Raw genomic sequence first — 21404 nt, 5'->3', positions numbered from 1 at the left:
ACTCAGTATGATGCCCCCACAGCCACCTCACACAGTATGAATCCCCCACAACACCCTCACCCAGTATGATGTCCCCATAGTTTCCTCACACATTATGATGCATCCACAGCCCCCTCACAGTATGATGTGCCAACAGCCCCCTCACACTGTATGATATACCCACAGCCCCCTCATACAGTTTGATGCCCCCTCATATAATATAATGCATTCACAGCCCACTCCCACACACACATTATGATGCATCCACAGGCCCCTCACATTATGATGTCCTCACAGCCCTTCACACAGTATGATGTCCCCACAGCCCAGCTCCCTCACATAATATAATGCCCCCACAGCCCCCTCACGCAGTATGATGTGCTCACAGCCCTTCACACAGTATGATGTCCCCACATACTCCTCACACAGTATGATGTCCCCACAGCCAAGCTCCCTCACATAATATGATGCCCCACAGCCCCCTCACACACTATGATGCCCCCACAGCCCCCTCACACAGTATGATGTCCCCACAGCCCAGCTCCCTCACATATGATGCCCCACAGCCCCCTCACACAGTATGATGTCCCCACAGCCCCTTCACACAGTATGATGTCCCCACATACCCCTCACACAGTGTGATGACCCACATCCTAGCTCTCTCACATACTATGATGCCCCCACAGCCCCCTCACACAGTATCATGCCCCCACAGCACCCTCACACAGTATGATGTCCCCACAGCCCCCTCACACAGTATGATGCCCCTACAGTGCAGTTACACAGTATGATGCCCCCAAAGCCCCCATACACAGTATGATGCCCCCACAGCACAGTCACACAGTATGATGTCCCCACAATCACCTCACACATTATGAAACCTCCGCAGCTCCTACACCGTATAATGCCTACAGTGTCCCCTTCACACTTTAAATTTTTCAGAGGTCTGCCACGGCCCCTTAGTTTCAATATTGGGAAATTTTAATGCTTTATCATTTAGCAATTGTAGCCTTCAGCTTTTTGGGAACAGTTTGGAGAAGAAGACCCTTTTCTGTTTCCCATGACTGTGCCCAGTGTACAAAGTCCAAAAGGACATGGTTGAGGGAGTTTGGTGGGAGAATATGAGCGGCCACACAGAGCCTGAACCTCAGCCCCATCCAACATCTATAATGGAGATTGTGAGTCCGGCCTCCCCTCAACACCAGGGTCTGATCTCACAAATGCCTCCAAAATCTTGTAGAAATCCTTCCCAGAAGAGCGGGTGCCGTTACATCTGCAGAGGAGCGACTTCATATTAATGTCCATGGATGTAGGATGGGAGGTCAGAAAAGCTCCTGGAGGGGGCACATACTTTTTTTCCATCCAGTGTATGTGTGAGATCTTTGTCTATGATATGCCAGGGCCTGGATATCATGTCGGATATTATATATGTCTCTCTCCCTGTCTCCTGGTATATAGTTCCGCTCTCGAAGCATCGTGAAGTTCGGCCAGTTTGGCGGTACCCGATGTCTGAGCTCACTGGGGGAATATCAGCGCTGTAAGTCACATGAGCAGTGCGGAGGTTCGGTGCTTGACTGCGGAAACGACTTTGAATGTGAAACATCAGGTAATTAACCGCAGAAATAAATTCAATGCAACCAACAAGGACATCTAAAAAACCTCCAATAACAGGAGACCCCACAAACATCACCTATTCCCAACTTTTACCAAACTTGTTCTGGAGAATTTTGATAGCATTCAAAATTATGGATACCTGCAGTTGCCACTAGGGGGAGCTCACTGTATACAGATTAAAAAAACTCCCATTGAATTCAGTGGAGACAATATTGCTACATATGTAGCTCGCTTCCCCTTCTGACAGCTTTTTGAGTGATACTTGCCTGATCTGCCCCATATTACAGAAGACCCCTGAACTATCAGGGCCAGAAGGCACCACCAATACTGCAATAGTTGACGGTCATATTGATCTTTATTTGGCATTTAAAGGGGTTGTCTTGACACGGATAATCCCTTTAATGTAAGATTTGGCTCTTAATACCCAGAAGCAAACAGCTGATTTTGCACAAGTTGTTTTTGGCTATGTCATCTTATATACAAAGTCACGGAGGTCACGTCTCTGTGAGACCCTTATAGTTCATAGATGGGTCCCAAATATTTTTGCTGGGTAGAGTAAAAAGGAAGAGCATAAAAAAAAAAAATACATTCACCGATGAAAGACTAAAATTGCACCTTGTTGGGAAGGGGGGGAGGGGGGCGCTGTTGCATTGATTACTATGGAAATATGTGCCGCCATTAGTGGTAAAAAATGGTACTGCAAGTGAGAAAAGTTTAAAAATCGAAAAAGGGAACATAATGCACGTGTAAAGGATATTCTAATTCTGTGCATCATTGCTCAAAAGAGTAATAAAGTCCAGGTTTAAGTGATCTGATTCTGTACAAGTAAAAGGGACAAACATAATATGCCATTAGTACTAGTAGTTGTCTTCTCTTATGTGGCACAAGGGTCATCAGGCATCATGACCTTGTTGTGACTGTAACCTGAGCACCCCTTGTAGCTGCATGTTTTGTGGGTTTTTCAGCAGTTGCACCTATAAAGTGATGTGGCCACTAGGCGGCGCCGTTCTATTGGAGAATCCAGTATAACACTTCTCCATCAATGTGAATGAACTTTCCAAACTGTCGGATTTCTTTTTTTTTGTTTTTTTCGGACTGTCCCAGGTCGATGCGTAAAAACGAGGCTTCTGTGTAATGGAGACAATGACTGCGGAGACCACTCTGATGAAAACTGTGATGACGGCAAAGAGCCCAAACCCGTCTGCCGGAATATGGATGTGGATTTGTCGGAAGTCGCTCGGACAGCAGGAGACGGGTGAGTAGGATAGAGCTGGACACGCTGGACATTTATTGATGCATGTGACAAATTATTGCTTCATTTTGTTACTTAAGAAGAAAAATTACATAATACAGATTCACAAATCAGCTGGAAACAGTCAGCAAGTTTATCCATAAACACACCCTTAATCAATGAGCGGAGCTCCTGCAGAGCGGGCGCACAGTGCGGAGCCCATTCCTCACCTGGATTTCTTTATTATCTTATTCTTCTTTATTATCTTATAGCATTCGTTGACATTTTTGTGACAAAGTCTCCACACACGAGGTTCATGAATTTGGCGCAAAATAAAAACTTGCTCTTCATTTTTTTTCGCATTTTTTTTATTTGCGCCTCTTTAATTCTAAAAGTCATAAGACCTGTAAATATGTCGCACACAACTAGGATTTGCAGAACAAAAAAGTTTGGCATTTAAAAAAATAAAATAAAATCCCTGCAGGGAGGACGGAGCACATTTGATCAAAAACTTTAACAACTGTTTAAGAAGTCGCAAAAAATAAACCGGCCCGAAAATATCTGGATCACAAAAAATATATAAAGAACGGAGAACAGAGGAAATAACAATGAAAAAGTAGAAAATAGACACAAATATAAATAAAATAGATGAAATTCAAAGGAGTATGTATGTACACAGTGACTGCACCAGCAGAATAGTGAGTGCAGCTCTGGAGTATAATACAGGATGTAACTCAGGATCAGTAATGTAATGTATGTACACAGTGACTGCACCAGCAGAATAGTGAGCGCAGCTGTGGAGTATAATACAGGATGTAACTCAGGATCAGTAATGTAATGTATGTACACAGTGACGGCACCAGCAGAATAGTGAGTGCAGCTCTGGAGTATAATACAGGATGTAACTCGGGATCAGTAATGTAATGTATGTACACAGTGACTGCACCAGCAGAATAGTGAGTGCAGCTCTGGAGTATAATACAGGATGTAACTCAGGATCAGTAATGTAATGTATGTACACAGTGACTGCACCAGCAGAATAGTGAGTGCAGCTCTGGAGTATAATACAGGATGTAACTCAGGATCAGTAATGTAATGTATGTACACAGTGACTGCACCAGCAGAATAGTGAGTGCAGCTCTAGAGTATAATACAGGATGTAACTCAGGATCAGTAATGTAATGTATGTACACAGTGACTGCACCAGCAGAATAGTGAGTGCAGCTCTGGAGTATAATACAGGATGTAACTCAGGATCAGTAGTGTAATGTATGTACACAGTGACTGCACCAGCAGAATAGTGAGTGCAGCTCTGGAGTATAATACAGGATGTAACTCAGGATCAGTAATGTAATGTATGTACACAGTGACTGCACCAGCAGAATAGTGAGTGCAGCTCTAGAGTATAATACAGGATGTAACTCAGGATCAGTAATGTAATGTATGTACACAGTGACTGCACCAGCAGAATAGTGAGTGCAGCTCTGCAGTATAATACAGGATGTAACTCAGGATCAGTAATGTAATGTATGTACACAGTGACTGCACGAGCAGAATAGTGAGTGCAGCTCTGGGGTATAATACAGGATGTAACTCAGAATCAGTAATGTAATGTATGTACACAGTGACTCCACCAGCAGAATAGTGAGTGCAGCTCTGGAGTATAATACAGGATGTAACTCAGGATCAGTAATGTAATGTATGTACACAGTGACTGCACCAGCAGAATAGTGAGTGCAGCTCTGGAGTATAATACAGGATGTAACTCAGGATCAGTAATGTAATGTATGTACACAGTGACTGCACCAGCAGAATAGTGAGTGCAGCTCTGGCGTATAATACAGGATGTAACTCAGGATCAGTAATGTAATGTATGTACACAGTGACTGCACCAGCAGAATAGTGAGTGCAGCTCTAGAGTATAATACACAATGTAACTCAGGATCAGTAATGTAATGTATGTACACAGTGACTGCACCAGCAGAATAGTGAGCGCAGCTCTGGAGTATAATACAGGATGTAACTCAGGATCAGTACAGGATCAGTAATGTAATGTATGTACACAGTGACTGCACCAGCAGAATAGTGAGTGCAGCTCTGGAGTATAATACAGGATGTAACTCAGGATCAGTACAGGATCAGTAATGTAATGTATGTACACAGTGAATGCACCAGCAGAATAGTGAGCGCAGCTCTGGAGTATAATACAGGATGTAACTCAGGATCAGTAATGTAATGTATGTACACAGTGACTGCACCAGCAGAATAGTGAGCGCAGCTCTGGAGTATAATACAGGATGTAACTCAGGATCAGTATAGGATCAGTAATGTAATGTATGTACACAGTGACTGCACCAGCAGAATAGTGAGTGCAGCTCTGGAGTATAATACCGGATATAACTCAGGATCAGTAATGTAATGTATGTACACAGTGACTGCACCAGCAGAATAGTGAGTGCAGCTCTGGAGTATAATACAGGATGTAACTCAGGATCAGTAATGTAATGTATGTACACAGTGACTGCACCAGCAGAATAGTGAGTGCAGCTCTGGAGTATAATACAGGATGTAACTCAGGATCAGTACAGGATCAGTAATGTAATGTATGTACACAGTGACTGCACCAACAGAATAGTGAGTGCAGCTCTGGAGTATAATACAGGAGGTAACTCAGGATCAGTAATGTAATGTATGTACATAGTGACTGCACCAGCAGAATAGTGAGTGCAGCTCTGGAGTATAATACAGGATGTAACTCAGGATCAGTACAGGATCAGTAATGTAATGTATGTACACAGTGACTGCACCAGCAGAATAGTGAGTGCAGCTCTGGAGTATAATACAGGATGTAACTCAGGATCAGTAATATAATGTATGTACACAGTGACTGCACCAGCAGAATAGTGAGTGCAGCTCTGGAGTATAACACAGGATGTAACTCAGGATCAGTAATGTAATGTATGTACACAGTGACTGCACCAGCAGAATAGTGAGCGCAGCTCTGGAGTATAATACAGGATGTAACTCAGGATCAGTAATGTAATGTATGTACACAGTGACTGCACCAGCAGAATAGTGAGCGCAGCTCTGGAGTATAATACAGGATGTAACTCAGGATCAGTACAGGATCAGTAATGTAATGTATGTACACAGTGACTCCACCAGCAGAATAGTGAGTGCAGCTCTGGAGTATAATGCAGGAGGTAACTCAGGATCAGTACAGGATCAGTAATGTAATTATGTACACAGTGACTCCACCAGCAGAATAGTGAGTGCAGCTCTGGTGTATAATACAGGATGTAAATCAGGATCAGTACAGGATCAGTAATGTAATTATCTATGACGCGCCCCCTGGGACATATTCCTTTTTTGAGGGGAATACCCGGCACCGGATCAGATGGGGGGTTGTAGTCTCCGAGCGGCTGTGACCCGGTCCCGTGCCCAGGGCGTCAAGCTCAGTGTTATGTGGCAGCTTTACAGATGTTACTAAAGTTCTTTTGTGTCGACTACGCCACCCGTTGTGATGCGGTCACTGTGGCCGCCGCTGCTGCAGGGTCCGCTGAGGCTGATGGTGGGTGCGCAGCTTGGTGAGATAACCCCCAACGGGAGGGGTATAGCCTCAGAGGGGACAGGCGCAGAGGATGGGGGTTGTGGTGGTGCGATGCAGCCGGCAATGAAGACAGACTCGGGTTGTGCAGTTAAGGGTGTTTACTTACTGCTGATGTTGTACTGGTCACTCCAGCTGCTAGTGACCACCCGAGCCGTGCTGCGTCCACCAGGTCCTGGATCCGGCCAACCCCCAAACAAGTCCAGAGCGTGGCCCTGAGCTCTCCCTCTGTCCTTTCTTCAGCCGTCCCCACCAGTGATTCACCTAGGTCCAGCTCCCTCGGGCCTTCTTTTGGGACACCCTTGGCCCTGGGTTCCCTGACCCTTCATGTGGTGTGCCTTCGGGGTGAATGTGGTGGGTGACCGTGACAGACACTGCCCACGGTCTCCGGTCTCTGGCTGGGGAATGTCTTTGCCCCCACCAGCTTGGGTTCCGGTACCCTCTTGCTGACTCCTCACCCGGTGCTCTAATTTGGGTTCTTGGGTCCCTTCAGTCTTCCCCCTCTGGGTCTTTCTCTGCTCCACTCTCTCTCTCTCCAGGGCTGCTGTTTCCTTCTCTCTCCTCTCCTACTGACTTGTTCTCAGCGTCTGACCCTGATCTAAGTTGGTGCCCTCCTTATATATCCCTCTATGTGTGAGCTCAGGTGACCAGCACCCAATGAGCTCCTATCACTACCCAGACTGCTCCCCCTATCTGCCCCTACACTACATGGGATGTACCACCCCCCTCCCACTCCAGCCAGGAACAGGCTCGGTTGTACCTGCACATTTCTAAGTGGGAGTACCGTCGGCCTGCTCCTCTGGAATGGGATGTATGTAGTGCATGCAGTCTATCTGAGCTCAGTTCCACACTCCTTCCTTACCCGGGAGTGGAATATCACACCTCTGGGTTGAGGTGCAATACCCCTGTAGCAGCCGAATCCTCAGGGTGCTACATCTACACAGTGACTGCACCAGCAGAATAGTGAGTGCAGCTCTGGCGTATAATACAGGATGTAAATCAGGATCAGTACAGGATCAGTAATGTAATTATGTACACAGTGACTCCACCAGCAGAATAGTGAGTGCAGCTCTGGAGTATAATGCAGGAGGTAACTCAGGGTCAGTACAGGATCAGTAATGTAATGTATGTACACAGTGACTGCACCAGCAGAATAGTGAGTGCAGCTCTGGCGTATAATACAGGATGTAAATCAGGATCAGTACAGGATCAGTAATGTAATTATGTACACAGTGACTCCACCAGCAGAATAGTGAGTGCAGCTCTGGTGTATAATGCAGGAGGTAACTCAGGATCAGTACAGGATCAGTAATGTAATGTATGTACACAGTGACTGCACCTGCAGAATAGTGAGTGCAGCTCTGGAGTATAATACAGGAGGTAACTCTGGATCAGTACAGGATCAGTAATATAATGTATGTACACAGTGACTGCACCAGCAGAATAGTGAGTGCAGCTCTGGAGTATAATACAGGATATAATTCAGGATCAGTACAGGGTCAGTAATATAATGTATGTACACAGTGACTGCACCAGCAGAATAGTGAGTGCAGCTCTGGAGTATAATACAGGAGGTAACTCTGGATCAGTACAGGATCAGTAATATAATGTATGTACACAGTGACTGCACCAGCAGAATAGTGAGTGCAGCTCTGGAGTATAATACAGGATATAATTCAGGATCAGTACAGGGTCAGTAATATAATGTATGTACACAGTGACTGCACCAGCAGAATAGTGAGTGCAGCTCTGGAGTATAATACAGGATATAACTCAGGATCAGTACAGGGTCAGTAATATAATGTATGTACACAGTGACTGCACCAGCAGAATAGTGAGTGCAGCTCTGGAGGATAATACAGCATGTAACTCAGGATCAGTAATGTAATGTATGTACACAGTGACTGCACCAGCAGAATAGTGAGTGCAGCTCTGGAGTATAATACAGGATGTAACTCAGGATCAGTACAGGATCAGTAATGTAATGTATGTACACAGTGACTGCATCTGCAGAATAGTGAGTGCAGCTCTGGAGTATAATACAGGATGTAACTCAGGATCAGTACAGGATCAGTAATGTAATGTATGTACACAGTGACTCCACCAGCAGAATAGTGAGTGCAGCTCTGGAGGATAATACAGCATGTAACTCAGGATCAGTAATGTAATGTATGTACACAGTGACTGCACCAGCAGAATAGTGAGTGCAGCTCTGGAGTATAATACAGGATGTAACTCAGGATCAGTACAGGATCAGTAATGTAATGTATGTACACAGTGACTGCACCAGCAGAATAGTGAGTGCAGCTCTGGAGTATAATACAGGATGTAACTCAGGATCAGTACAGGATCAGTAATGTAATGTATGTACATAGTGACTGCACCAGTGTATTGTTTTTAAATGTTTTGTTAATGTGGTGTAACAATGCTACTATTTGGGAGCGATCTGAGGTATCACAGGAACTGATTCTATTTAAAGTCCGGCTGGTTTATTTCACTCCTCAGAAACCACATCACAGGAAACTCAAATATAGCCTTTGTCCGTCACAAAGTGGTACATAAAGTAAACAGTCCATACAATAGTGCTGGTTTGCCTGCTTGAGTTAGAGTCCAACTTCTTAGTCCTTTAGCAAAGGCACTCAATCCTGGAGGTCTGCACACCTCCATACACACAGATAAGTGTGAGACAAACACGCCTCATTTTATAATGTGAACCACACCCAGGGATGAAGATATGGGGAGCAGCCATCTCACCAAACTCTTCATCTGCTCACAATAAAACCCAGCCTGTTATGGCCGATTAACCCATCTTAGTACTATGTGTATTAAATCATTCCTCCAGGTTTTACATCACTGAGGACATGAACCTCTGTGATACATATCTCTCATCCACTATGTGTCCGGCAGCCACCTTACAGTGGTTAGAGGTCATGAATAAGGATTTGTGTCTTCATAAAATCTCCATGACTCGTCTGTGCTCTCAGCCTTCTGCAGTTCTGTGTTGAGCAGAAAACGTATGTTTCAGGTTATCATCAATGGCGTAACAGCCGCTGTGAACAGGTCCGGCGGGTCAGGGGCTTACCGACGCCAGCGGAAACTTCAACTGTGCGTCCTCGGACTCACATCCAGTTGAAGTGTATTGCGGCACACAGTCCCATTGGGTCCGCGTGCCACAATACACTCTGTCGGCCAAACAGAGGCAAACTGCTTGCACGCGACGGGGTTAAAGGCAGTGACATCACGCGCTCCCGTCGCACACCAAAGTCAGTTGCCAAATTCACAAGAGGACGAGGGAGCGAAGGAAAGGTGAGTAGAGAATTTACTATTTTTTAAATCAGTGGCTATACTACTATGGAAGACTATGGGCTGTACATTATACTATGGGGCTGCATTATAATTTATATATGACTGTGGGGTGCATTATACTATTGGGGTGCATTATACTTTATGGATTACTATGGGATGCATTATACTATGTGTGTGCATTATACTATGGGGTGCATTATACTTTATGGATGACTATGGGGGTGCATTATACTTATGGGGTGCATTATACCTTATGGATGACCAAGGGGTACATTGCACTCTATGGAAGATTATGGGGTTGCATTATTCTTTATGGATGACTATGAGGTACATTATACTATATGGAGGACTATGGGATGGGCATTATACTATATGGATGACTATGGGGTGCATTATACTACATGGATAACTATGGACTGTGCATTATACTATATGGTGGACAATGGGGGGTGCATTATACTTCTTCTATGGAGCCCCATGACTTCTATGTATGCCCTTGGTAAGGATAATGGTTTATTTTCTTCTATACATGAAAGAACAGCAGAAGAATGGGGAGACATATACCAAGCCATATACCATTTTTCTTCCCTACTAACGATTGGGGGGGGACCCGGTTCAAATCTTGCACCGGGGCCCATCAGACTCTAGTTACACCACAGGTTTTTATGTTATCTGCACACTGACTTTTTCGGAAGAGTTCAGAAATCATTTCAGGAAATGTTCTTTTTTTGGGGGGGGATTTTTTGGAGTAGTTTTTCTTTTTGTGAAGTGGTTTTGATGAGGTTTTGAAGACTTTTGGAAGTATTTTTTTCTGATGCGTTCTTTTCAGTCTTTTGATTGGACAATTCCTAATTTGGAGAGGTTTCCTTCAGGATCCACTTAAAAAATAGTAACAAGCACTTTTTTTCTACAAGGTCCTTTTGAAAATCTACTCCAGAAAAATAAAAAAAAAGTAAAAAAAAAACTCGTATGAACAGCAAAGTGGATTTCCCATTGAAATTCAGAAGTAGAGTTTTCCAAGAGTTTTTGAAGCAGTTTTCTTTGGAGAAGAAAAAAAATGCCCCAAAAAACGCAGGAGACAGAGTGCAGACATGGCTCAAGGAGCTTTGTGAAGAAGACATATTGTTCCTCCACTTCCTACACAGTTAAATAAATGTATATATTTATTACAAGTCAGAGTATATTCATAAAATAACATAATTTATATCAGGTTTTTGAATATTGAAAAAAAAAAAACATTTTTGTTTTTTTATGTGACCATTCACATAAAATATTCTATATTTCACTTTTCATACTGGCCACTAGGGCTCACAGTAACATAACATTACCTTTTTTTTTCTGTATCTCGCTTGTCAGCTTTGCTGTGTATACTGGGACAGAATGAGCAGAGTCATCTCATTATCATTAGTGGTGAAGATAAAGGGGGTAGTTTGGGACACTTCAATAACTTGGCAGGGAGTGTAACAGCGGAAACCTAACACTGAGTACATTACATCTAGGATTTATTTTGTTGCCGTGAATTTTACATTTTTTTTTTTTCGTTCTCTTCATTTTAGTTTTAACTTCCTGGGAATGGAAACAAAGAGAAACCCCTTTGACAATGAATATTATAATGGGGTCTGTGACCGCGTTCGTGATGGCAACACGAAGACCTACTACCGCAAGCCGTGGAATGTGGCTGCTCTCGTCTATCAGGTAGTAAACTGCAATGGTCTCTTATTGGGACTTTATTTGCTACTATATAATTATCTGCTTAAGATATGCCTGTTTATAGGCTATGCTAGGAAGCCTTCTTCTGGAGGTCCTCAGGATAGTGCAGTCTCAGGTCTGATACGTCCCAATAACCATGAGACTGAGCCAAGTGAGAGCTGTACTTATAATGTAATATTCGTCTGTGTTCTACTGTATTTTTATTGGTCCCGTTGATGACATAATTTAGAGCATGTAGGTCCACTGGCCCTCCTCTAAAGAAATAGTTACATAACTGAAGTGGCCAAAATGGTAGAAGTTTACTTTTCCCTTCCTCATACACAATGGTGCAACAAACTTGATAGTTACTGACCTCACATGAAGTAGAAGAGCTTGGTGGTTGCAATCTCTCTGCTTGACTATTTCAGAACAAAACCTGGACAGTATTAAAATACAGTAATTATAACGCCTTCTCACTTAGTTCAATTGACCATTCTAGTTTTGCAACAAACCTGATAGTTACAGATCTCACCTAGAGAAGAAGAGCTTGGTGGTTGCAATCACTCTTGATGTCTCTACTTCTTCACCTATTCAGAGCACAACCTGAACAGTCTTAAAATGCAGTGATTATAACTCCTTGTCATCCTTTATTCCTCTGTTTCTCCCCCTCAGTTCAACAGTCCCTCCTAATGGTACAAAAACTTGGTGGTTACAGACCTCACATAGAGCAGACGAGCTTAGTGGTTGCAGTCACTCTAGGTGTCTCTACTGCTTGACAATTTCAGAACACAACCTGAACTGTTAAAATACAGTGATTATAACTAACTGTCAACCTTAATCTCTCTGTTTTTCTCACTCCGTTGAACCAACCATTCTAGTTTTACAAAAAACCTGATAGCTACAAATCTCACATAGAGAAGAAGAGCTTGGTGGTTGCAATCACTCTAGATGACTTTATTTCTTGACCTATTCAGTGCACAACCTTAACAGTCTTAAAATATAGTGATTATAGCTACCTCTCTACATTTATCTCTCTGTTTCTCTCACTCAATTCAACAATCCATCCCAATGGTACAACAAACTTGATGGTTACAAATTTCACGTAAAATAGAAGAGCTTGGTGATTGCAGTCAATCCAGGAGGCTCTACTGCTTGACTGTTCCAGAACACGACCTGAACAGTCCTAGAACACAGTGATTATAATTCCCCCACAACCTTTCTCTCTCTCAGTTCACTATTAGCTCCAGATGACCCTCAGACCTGTGTTGCATCACACAGACCTCTGGATATTATTTCCATCATACTGCTTTGAAGAAATCAATACTGTTTGAGTGCAGCTCACTGTATAAAACAGCTCTCAACCCATGAATATGAGGAGTGTCATTACTAGTGCAGACCTATTCGTATGGAACTGTTCCACAATCGACCCTTCCTAATGGTGCAACAAACTTGATGGTTATGCATCTCACAGAAAGCAGAAGAGCTTGGTGGTTGCAGTCACTCTAGGTGGCTCTACTGCTTGAATGTTTCCGAACACAACTTATACAGTTATAGAAAATAATGATTATAACTCCCTCTTGACCTTCTTCTCTATGTTCAGTTCAACAGAACATTCCAGTGTTGTAACAAACTTGATGGTTACAGATCTCACATAGAGTAGAAGAGCTTGGGGGTTGCAGTTACTCCAGGTGGCTCAACTGCTCCAATGTTTCAGAACACAACCTGGACAGTCTCACAGAACAGTGATTATAATTCCCTTTCAACCCATCTCTCAGTTCAATATTAGCGCCAGAGGACCCTCAGACCTGTGTTACTTCACTAAGAACTCTGGATACTTTTTTCTTTCATACTGCTTTTCAGAAGTTGCCAGTGTTTAAATGCAGCTCACTGTATAACACAACCTCCAGCTCATGAATAAGAGAAGTATAGTTACTTTTCCAGACCTATCACTTGAAGCTCTTCCACAACCAAACCATTGTACCATGCTTCTATTCCATCTACTACACCACAAGACCGATTAGACCAGACCACAGGTCGGAGGCTTACTCGCCAACATCTCCATTGGTAAGATATGACCCTTCAAGTGCCATCCCCAAAAACACTTAAAATCTACCAGACTACCCACTTTTGGGTATTGTTTATGGAAACCTCACCCCTTTTCAGTCCAGAACATTCCCGCATTTGCTTACATTGTTTCTAAAAAAATTGTGACAGTCCTAGAAAATTCAGACTGTTGTCAACTATGGCCACCAACTCTCCACTACAATCTGCTCACAAGTCTCTTCCAGGCCGATGACCCACATAGCCCCTGCAGAACTGTAGCCTTCTCTGGATATGAGTTAAGAACCACTCAACCAAGCTTGGTTCCTTCTCAGGCTGACAACTCTCACTGCCAGAGCTGACCACTAAAACTGACCAATTTGCAGGCTGACAACCTACTCGGTCCATACTGACCGATCACAGCTACGTAAGATACCCATCTCCAAGGCTAAATCATGCCAGCCCCTGACTTCAGAGCAAAACTAAAGATCAGCTCAACCTCCCACAATCTGCAAGCATGCCTCACTGATAACCCTTGCCCAATGGACTTTTCAAAGAGTGCCAGATTACCCAATGTACAGTGTCTGATAAGGCCCCACATCAGACTCTTCAGCCCACCACCTCCTCTGCAATGGACAAGACTTTTCAGCCACTGATGACCTCTGAAGAGCAAGTCAACCTTGACCTCTAGTTCACTAACACAGTACTAATGGACAAGCCCCAGGTCTAACTCTGTACAAAGACCAGTCACTGGTTCACTTTACACCACAGCCCTCTTGACCCCAAAACACTCACTTTAATCATCTTCAGAATCACAATATCCACATACCTGTCGGCATTGAGCCCTTCCTGACATGGTATCACCTCCATCTCTCTACATGTCAAAGTTGTAGGGTAAGGTTGTCATGCCAGGTAGGAGATACACATGTAGCAACTTCTCTGAAACATAAGAAATGGAACATGGTGGTGTGGGAACCTGGTATGTGTTTCACATTTGGGTGTCATGTTATTGTGTCATAATCTGAAGATAAAAATGGACCTGGATAAACCCAACTTAATTCTGCCTCTCGAAGCCCACTATGTCATGGCAATCTGGAGACTCCAGCAATCCACATACCTATTGGTATGGCCGCAGTGTTTACGAGAGAATAACATGTGAATTGAAAAGTGGGGCAAAAGAATAACTTTGACTAAAATTAATAATTATTTTCTTTATCTTTGTCAAAGAAAATATTAAAAATCTCTCTCTCCAAACTCCTCGTCCCCCCTCCCCTATACCATTTGTAGTGAGAAGAGCTAGCAATCTAAAAAAAGCTGCTTCTATGTAAAGTGGCAGTGTACAAAAGAAGTGACAAACTTAATTATCCAGGCTAATTACCATGTGAAAGGGAGCTCCTGGTTTAAGAGACATGTGTGACAAATAGACACCTTAGAACATATGGGCCAGAGACTGAATGAGAATGAGATGTATGTTTGATTAGAAATAAGACACAGATTGAAGTAGATAGGAAACATCTCATTAAGGCTTCAAAGGGAACCTATCACACTCCTTACAATAGCCGGGACATTCCCAGCTGCACATGAGTTCAATCTCCAGACTCAGAGGCACCGAAATGAAATATGGAATATCGGAAGTTCTATAATTCCGTTTGTAATGGGACATATATTTTTAGAGGCGGGGCTAACTAAGGAACAGTATGCATATTTTTCCATATCTGTGGTCCCTGCCGGTGAGCTGTAATGCAAGAGGGCAAACATAACGGACAGCAGCCATGTCATGTTTGGTCTCCAAGGAAAGGTAAAATCACAGTAAAAAATATGGCATCACTTTCTAACTTCTGCGATCATCGAGCGAGGAGATATCTCCTTATATCTATATAAAATTAGAGATTTAATAAAACCATGAAGGGCGGAGACCAACCCATGTGAGGTCATCACAGAGGAGTGTGTGGGCAGGGCCCACTTCGGCATAAAAGATTAAGCTAAATATTGTTCTATGCTCATGCTGGGAGATACATATTCGTGTAAGCAGGAGTCACGTCTGTGGAACGGCCAAATCAATTGGGGTGCTCCCCTCCGACTAAACTGAATCGTCTCTGCGATCGGTATAGTAAGTTTCTTCTAATAATCTCTTATTTTGTATATGTATATGCTGTATTGTTTTGTCCCCCTTTGTAAAATCTTTTGTATATTTTTTCATAAACACTTCCTCACTTTGGATTAAATATAAAATGTAATAGTTCTGTTTCTTCTGTTCTGTAATTATTCCTCCCCTGAAGCCACACACTACCTATAATGCGTCGAATCGGCCGGAATTGATTGGTGGTGGCAGCGAATAATCTTTCTTGGGTTATCGTGAAGCTAGCAGTGATCGTACGAGGGTGTATACACATATTCCATGTGTTGGAAGGAGGTGTGTATGCCATGTGCTCACTGTTATCTTTCCAAGAACTAATAAGTGAGATCAGTCTGTGGTCAGCCAATCGTGCAATTGTCCAGATGATAGGGGGCAGCAGAGAGCTGTTTGCTCCAGAGATCACAGTGGGTGGTCTTTGTCAGTAATCGGGATCGTGGGGAACATAGGCGGATTATAATGAGGGCAATCTGGGCTACCTCCCAGGGCTCCAGGGGGCCCGGGGTTTTGGGGGGCCCATGGCCAGATTGCCCTCATTATAATATGTGCGGCGCTGCGGCACATACCGGCAGTCAGTGGGGGGGGTCCCCTGGACCGCTCCCTCAGTAGCAGTGCAGGGCCGCTGCTTCTTCTTCGGCCGGGCCAGCACTGCACCTGTTAACTTCCCTGTGCTGGCCCGGCCGCGGTCCTGTGCGCGGCCGTGTCTGCTAGTGTGATGTCACGCAGTGCGCGCCCTGCACTGCTACTTACCACCGGAGAGGAGCTGGACGACGGGAGCCGAGCCGGGGGAAGGTGAGTGTGTGTGTGTGTGTGTGTGAGAGTGTGTGTGTGTGAGAGTGTGTGTCTGTGTGTGAGTGAGTGTGTGTGCAGATATCATTGTGTGATGTCTGTTTATATGTATTTTTGTGTTTCAAATGTGTTTATGCGTGTATGTATATGTCTGTATATGTTTGTGTGTGTGCCTGACTGCGTGCGGCCTCCCGCTGTGTATAGATGGCTACGTGCAGCCTCCCGCTGTGTATAGATGGCTACGTGCGGCCTCCCGCTGTGTATAGATGGCACCGTGCGGCCTCCCGCAGTGTATAGAAGGCGCCTGCGGCCTCCCGCAGTGTATAGATGGCTACGTGCGGCCTCCCACTGTGTATAGATGGCTACGTGCGGCCTCCCGCTGTGTATAGATGGTACCGTGCGGCCTCCTGCTATGTATAGATGGCTACATGCGACCTCCTGATGTGTATAGATGGCTACGTGCTGCCTCCTGCTGTGTATAGATGGCTACATGCGGCCTCCTGCTGTGTACAGATAGCTACGTGCGGCCTCCCGCTGTGTATAGATGGCTACGTGCAGCCTCCCGCTATGTATAGATGGCGCCGTGCGGCCTCCTCCTGTGTATAGATGGCGCCGTGCGGCTTCCTGCTGTGTACAGATGGCTACGTGCGGCCTCCCGCTGTGTATAGATGGCTACGTGCAGCCTCCCGCTATGTATAGATGGCGCCGTGTGGCCTCCTGCTGCGTATAGATGGCTACGTGCGGCCTCCCGCTGTGTATAAATGGCTACGTGCGGCCTCCCACTATGTATAGATGGCTATGTGCGGCCTCCCACTGTGTATAGATGGCTACGTGCGGCCTCCCGCTGTGTATAGATGGCTACGTGCGGCATCCTGCGATGTATAGATGGCTATGTGCGGCCTCCCGCTGTGTATAGATGGCTACGCGCGGCCTCCTGCTGTGTATAGATGGCTACGTGCGGCCTCCCGCTGTGTATGAATGGAACCATGCGGCCCCCTGCTGTGTATAGATGGCTACGTGCAGCCTCCCGCTGTGTATAGATGGCTACGTGCGGCCTCCTGCTGTGTATAGATGGCTACGTGCGGCCTCCTGCTGTGAATTCATGGCACCGTGCGGCCTCCCGCCATGTATAGATGGCTACATGTGCTCAATATTAAGCCATACAATTAATGTTAGGCTATGTGCCCACGATGCAGAAATGCTCCGGATTTTTCCTGAGCGTTTCCGCATCTCCCTGGCAGAAAAAATGCATGCGGATTGTACATGCATTTTTCCTGGCAGGGACAAGCGGATTTTAGCATCACTTGGAAAGTGCTTGACAACTTGGTCACACTATATAAATCCATGCAACCGGCAACCGGCATGGATTTATATAGTGTGACCGTAAAGGAATGGTAAAAAATAAAAACTAAATATATACTTACCTTCTGATGGCCTGCCGACGTCAGCGGTCGCGTGACCCGTCACATGACTAAATGACGTCACCACAGGTCCTTTAGTGTACCGCGAGCTGCTGGCAAGCCAGGACTCATCGGATAAAGACACCGGGGGCCATCAGAAGGTAAGTATAATATTTATTTTTTGTTTTATTCTTTTTTTACAGGTTCTATTGTACCCGGGTCTGGAGGAGAGTCTCCTGTCCTCCAGACCCGGGTACCATCCGCACAGTGAAACGCTTGGATTCTGCATGTACAGATGCAGTGATGCGGATTCCATGTTTTCCAATGTAAGTCAATGGCGGCGAAAACGCAGTGCTTCCGCAAAATAATTGGTAGTGCTGCGTATTTTTCCGCAATGATAATCCGCAGCGGAAACTTCCGCATCATGTGCACAGCACATGCGGATTATCATTGGGGAACATGGCAGACCTTCTACCAAGCATTTTTTTAAGAGTTTCTGCAGCGGAATTGCCGCTGCGGAAACGCTTAACGCATAATGGGCACACAGCCTAAAAAAATTATTATAATTAATATTGTGCCAAATTAATTTCACGTGAACTATCACATGATCTATCACATGGGATCATGTGACATGTGATACATCAGGTGTGTGTGTGTGGGGGGGGGCCCCGTGCCTTCTAAACTGCCCGGGGCCCTCGCTACTCTTAATCCACCCCTGATGGGGAACCCCTGACAATCTTTAATTCTTTTTTTTTTTTTTTATATCCAGACCAAAGCTGATAAATCGTTTACCACCGAAACCTTTCAAGATTCTGTGAGTCTGGTGACGAAGCTCCTAAAAGAACACACTCAAACGTTGGATATCTCACTTTCGTTTAAAACTACCCCTTCTGATTTGGATAACACAACAATCGGTGGAAATGTAGGGTTAAAACATTCTAGAAATGAAAGTATTCAAACCCTGAAGGAATACTCCAAGACAACGGTAATAATATGAAGCATTAACTTTTTGAAAATGTAAAAAAAATTTTTGTTGCGCTGTTTTTTTTGGGTGGAATTAAGGAAAAACATTTCCCATGACTCTAGAACTACCAAGAATATGTTATCTTCCCAACTGGACATGTCATAAGTGGTGTACCAAGAGGTTCATATGGTGACCAAATCATGTGGCATTGTCTTACAGTTTTGGGACTAGTGGTAGCCAATCTTGTATAAAAATTGTACCTAAGGTCTAGAGGGAAAAATAGTGGTTATATCATTGGAGGCCTCATGGGCTCTTCAATGGCCCTTTCTGGTTTTGTAAGTCAGATAGGCGATGTCCACCAATCTAGGTTTCAGAAGATACCCTCCAAAAGGAGCATATTGTCCCATGGCCTTTAGAAGGCCAACTTGTTAGATGGGTTGAACATGGCCGTATGCGTCCTGATTTTCATCAATACGGGTGATCGGCATCACGTTTTGAAGTTTAATGAAATTGATCCAAAAAAGATAGTTTTAGATAAGCATAAGTAAAATCATTTTTTGCCAGCTAACCATAAACGCCATGTTCTTATGGTGCCACCAGAATGGATACCATAAAAGGGACAGAATTCAGAAGACCCCATTCTGTCTTAACTATGGTGGAATTACTAAAAGTCTGACTGTCTCCTGTACAAAGAGCAGACCACACGTTTCCAACATTTGGACTAGATGGTGGTCCCATCACAGTATGATATTGATGGGCGATGTCTTTGTTTAGCTTTTGTCCCTTCATCGTAGACCACCCTTTTAATCGGAGAGCTCCTAAGACCTCTAGCAAACAGTTTATTTTGCTGGAAAAGATTCAGATCGTCATGTATTTGCCCAACGAAAACATAGTATTACATGGAAGACATTCAGATAGGCAATCATTCATGTAATGCACGGCCGGCACCTTTTGAACAGCATGTCTCTACGCTGGATCATAGAAGAGGGTCCCAAGTGAACTTTCTTCCCTTATGATGTCTATATTTATATTTGTAACAGTGGTCCTGACCAAAAACCTTTTTAAGAATCGTATACATCCAGAATAAAAAAAGTTCAATAAGGAAGTAGAAGGGTAAAATTAAAAGAAAAGCAAAAATGAAGAGTGTTGGGCTTGAACTAGGAATCTACATACGGGGCATTGTGCATTATATAAAGCGGGAAATGAAATATTTTCTACTTCTCTCTTAGAACAAACAATATCTAAGAGTGACCGGAGAGGTGCAGCTCGGAACTTTCCAAATGAGAACCAGAGGCGCCATGGCATCCACAGTTTTCATTGACGACCTGAACAACCTCCCTCCGTTCTACCAAAAGACGGAATATTTCGCTTTTCTAGAGATGTACGGGACGCATTACGCCACCTCCGGAGTCGTGGGTGGGAAATACGATTTGGTTTATATATTGGATTCCAATTCTATGAAAACTAAAGGTACGATAAATAGAAATGCACGGCTGAGTCCTTCACTTGAGACTCCGGAAGTCGCAAAACTTCCACTCTCATCAGACGCTGACATCCCGCCAGGTTGTGAAGGAGGGAAAAATATGGTGGCAACGTTGTAAATCCACACCAAAACAGATCTTGATTTTAGGAAAAAATGTGAAAACGTGATAAATGAACTGACCTGTACTGTCATTTCAGAGGTCACCGACCGCACTGTAACGACTTGTCTTGGATTCACCGCTGGTATAAAGGTGGAGGCTAAAGGGATTAATGTTGGAGGTGAAATCAAACCATCCGATTGTGAAAAGCTTATTTCCAATACAGCAGGTAAGTCTCCCTCCCATTATCCTCCACGTCAGTCAGACACATTTGTGCCTATTTTTTGTCTAGTTTTCCTTGTTTTAAGGCTTATTTTTTTTGCAGTCCAATTCTTCTTTTAATTTGCGCCTTTTTTTAAGTCTATTTTCTACTTGTTCGTCTGTTTTTTTTTTAAATTATTATTCTTTGTGGCTTTAAAATTTGCAATCCAGATGCTTGCAGCCAAATCATTTACAACTTTTTAAAAAGTTGCAGAACTTTTGCAGATCTATACTACATTGCCACTGTCCGCCCCTTCCCTGGAGTAACTTATTGTACAACCGAAATTTCGGTCCAAATGTCAGAGTCGTGTGCGACATTTTAATGGATCGTGAAACTTTTGGCTTTAAAAAGGGCACAAAAAAAGGGTCAACGACAAAGATAAAGTGCATTTTTGATTTTGCAAAAAATTCAAGGACGTGCTTGCGCAATTTTGAAGAATTTTAAGACAATGAATAAAAAAAAAAAAAAAAGGCAAAGTGACCGTAAAAAAAAGGCAATGAAGAATTGGATACAGATCAGGGTAAGTGGAGCAGAAGACAAACCATAAGGTGGTGAACGGACCACCAGATAGAAAACAAGAGAAGGTTAACTTTCGTTAAATTGAAAAATAGATGAAATCAAGGATGAAAAACCCCAAAACTCCATTAAAAACAATACACCATCACAGCAATAAAAAGAGCCAAAAATAAAAATAAGATAAATAAAAAAAAATTGTAAGCTAAAGTGACGCGCCCCCTGGGCCTTGGGGTACTCGGTAGCCAGGCCGGTCGTTGCTAGGGGAGATGTCGCAGTGGCAGTGACCCGGTCCG

General features: G+C 43.9%; 1 protein-coding gene across 1 annotated transcript in view; it reads left to right on the top strand.

Annotated features, from left to right (window-relative positions):
• C9 (complement C9) overlaps positions 1-21404 on the top strand; it is a 43038-nt gene that overhangs the window by 14070 nt on the left and 7564 nt on the right. The window contains exons 3-8 of the mRNA XM_073681953.1: positions 1438-1585; positions 2698-2848; positions 11294-11432; positions 18559-18774; positions 19983-20223; positions 20434-20562. Of these exons, the coding sequence (XP_073538054.1) occupies positions 1438-1585; positions 2698-2848; positions 11294-11432; positions 18559-18774; positions 19983-20223; positions 20434-20562 (1024 nt within the window). The remainder of the gene's footprint in view (positions 1-1437; positions 1586-2697; positions 2849-11293; positions 11433-18558; positions 18775-19982; positions 20224-20433; positions 20563-21404) is intronic.

This window comes from Phyllobates terribilis, unplaced genomic scaffold, assembly GCF_046119375.1.
Source record: "Phyllobates terribilis strain yellow unplaced genomic scaffold, ASM4611937v1 Scaffold_1__5_contigs__length_1240528914, whole genome shotgun sequence".
In the NCBI taxonomy this organism is placed as follows: domain Eukaryota; kingdom Metazoa; phylum Chordata; class Amphibia; order Anura; family Dendrobatidae; genus Phyllobates; species Phyllobates terribilis.
The sequence above is the reverse complement of the archived record's forward strand: the minus strand, read 5'-3'. Positions and strand labels throughout refer to the sequence as shown.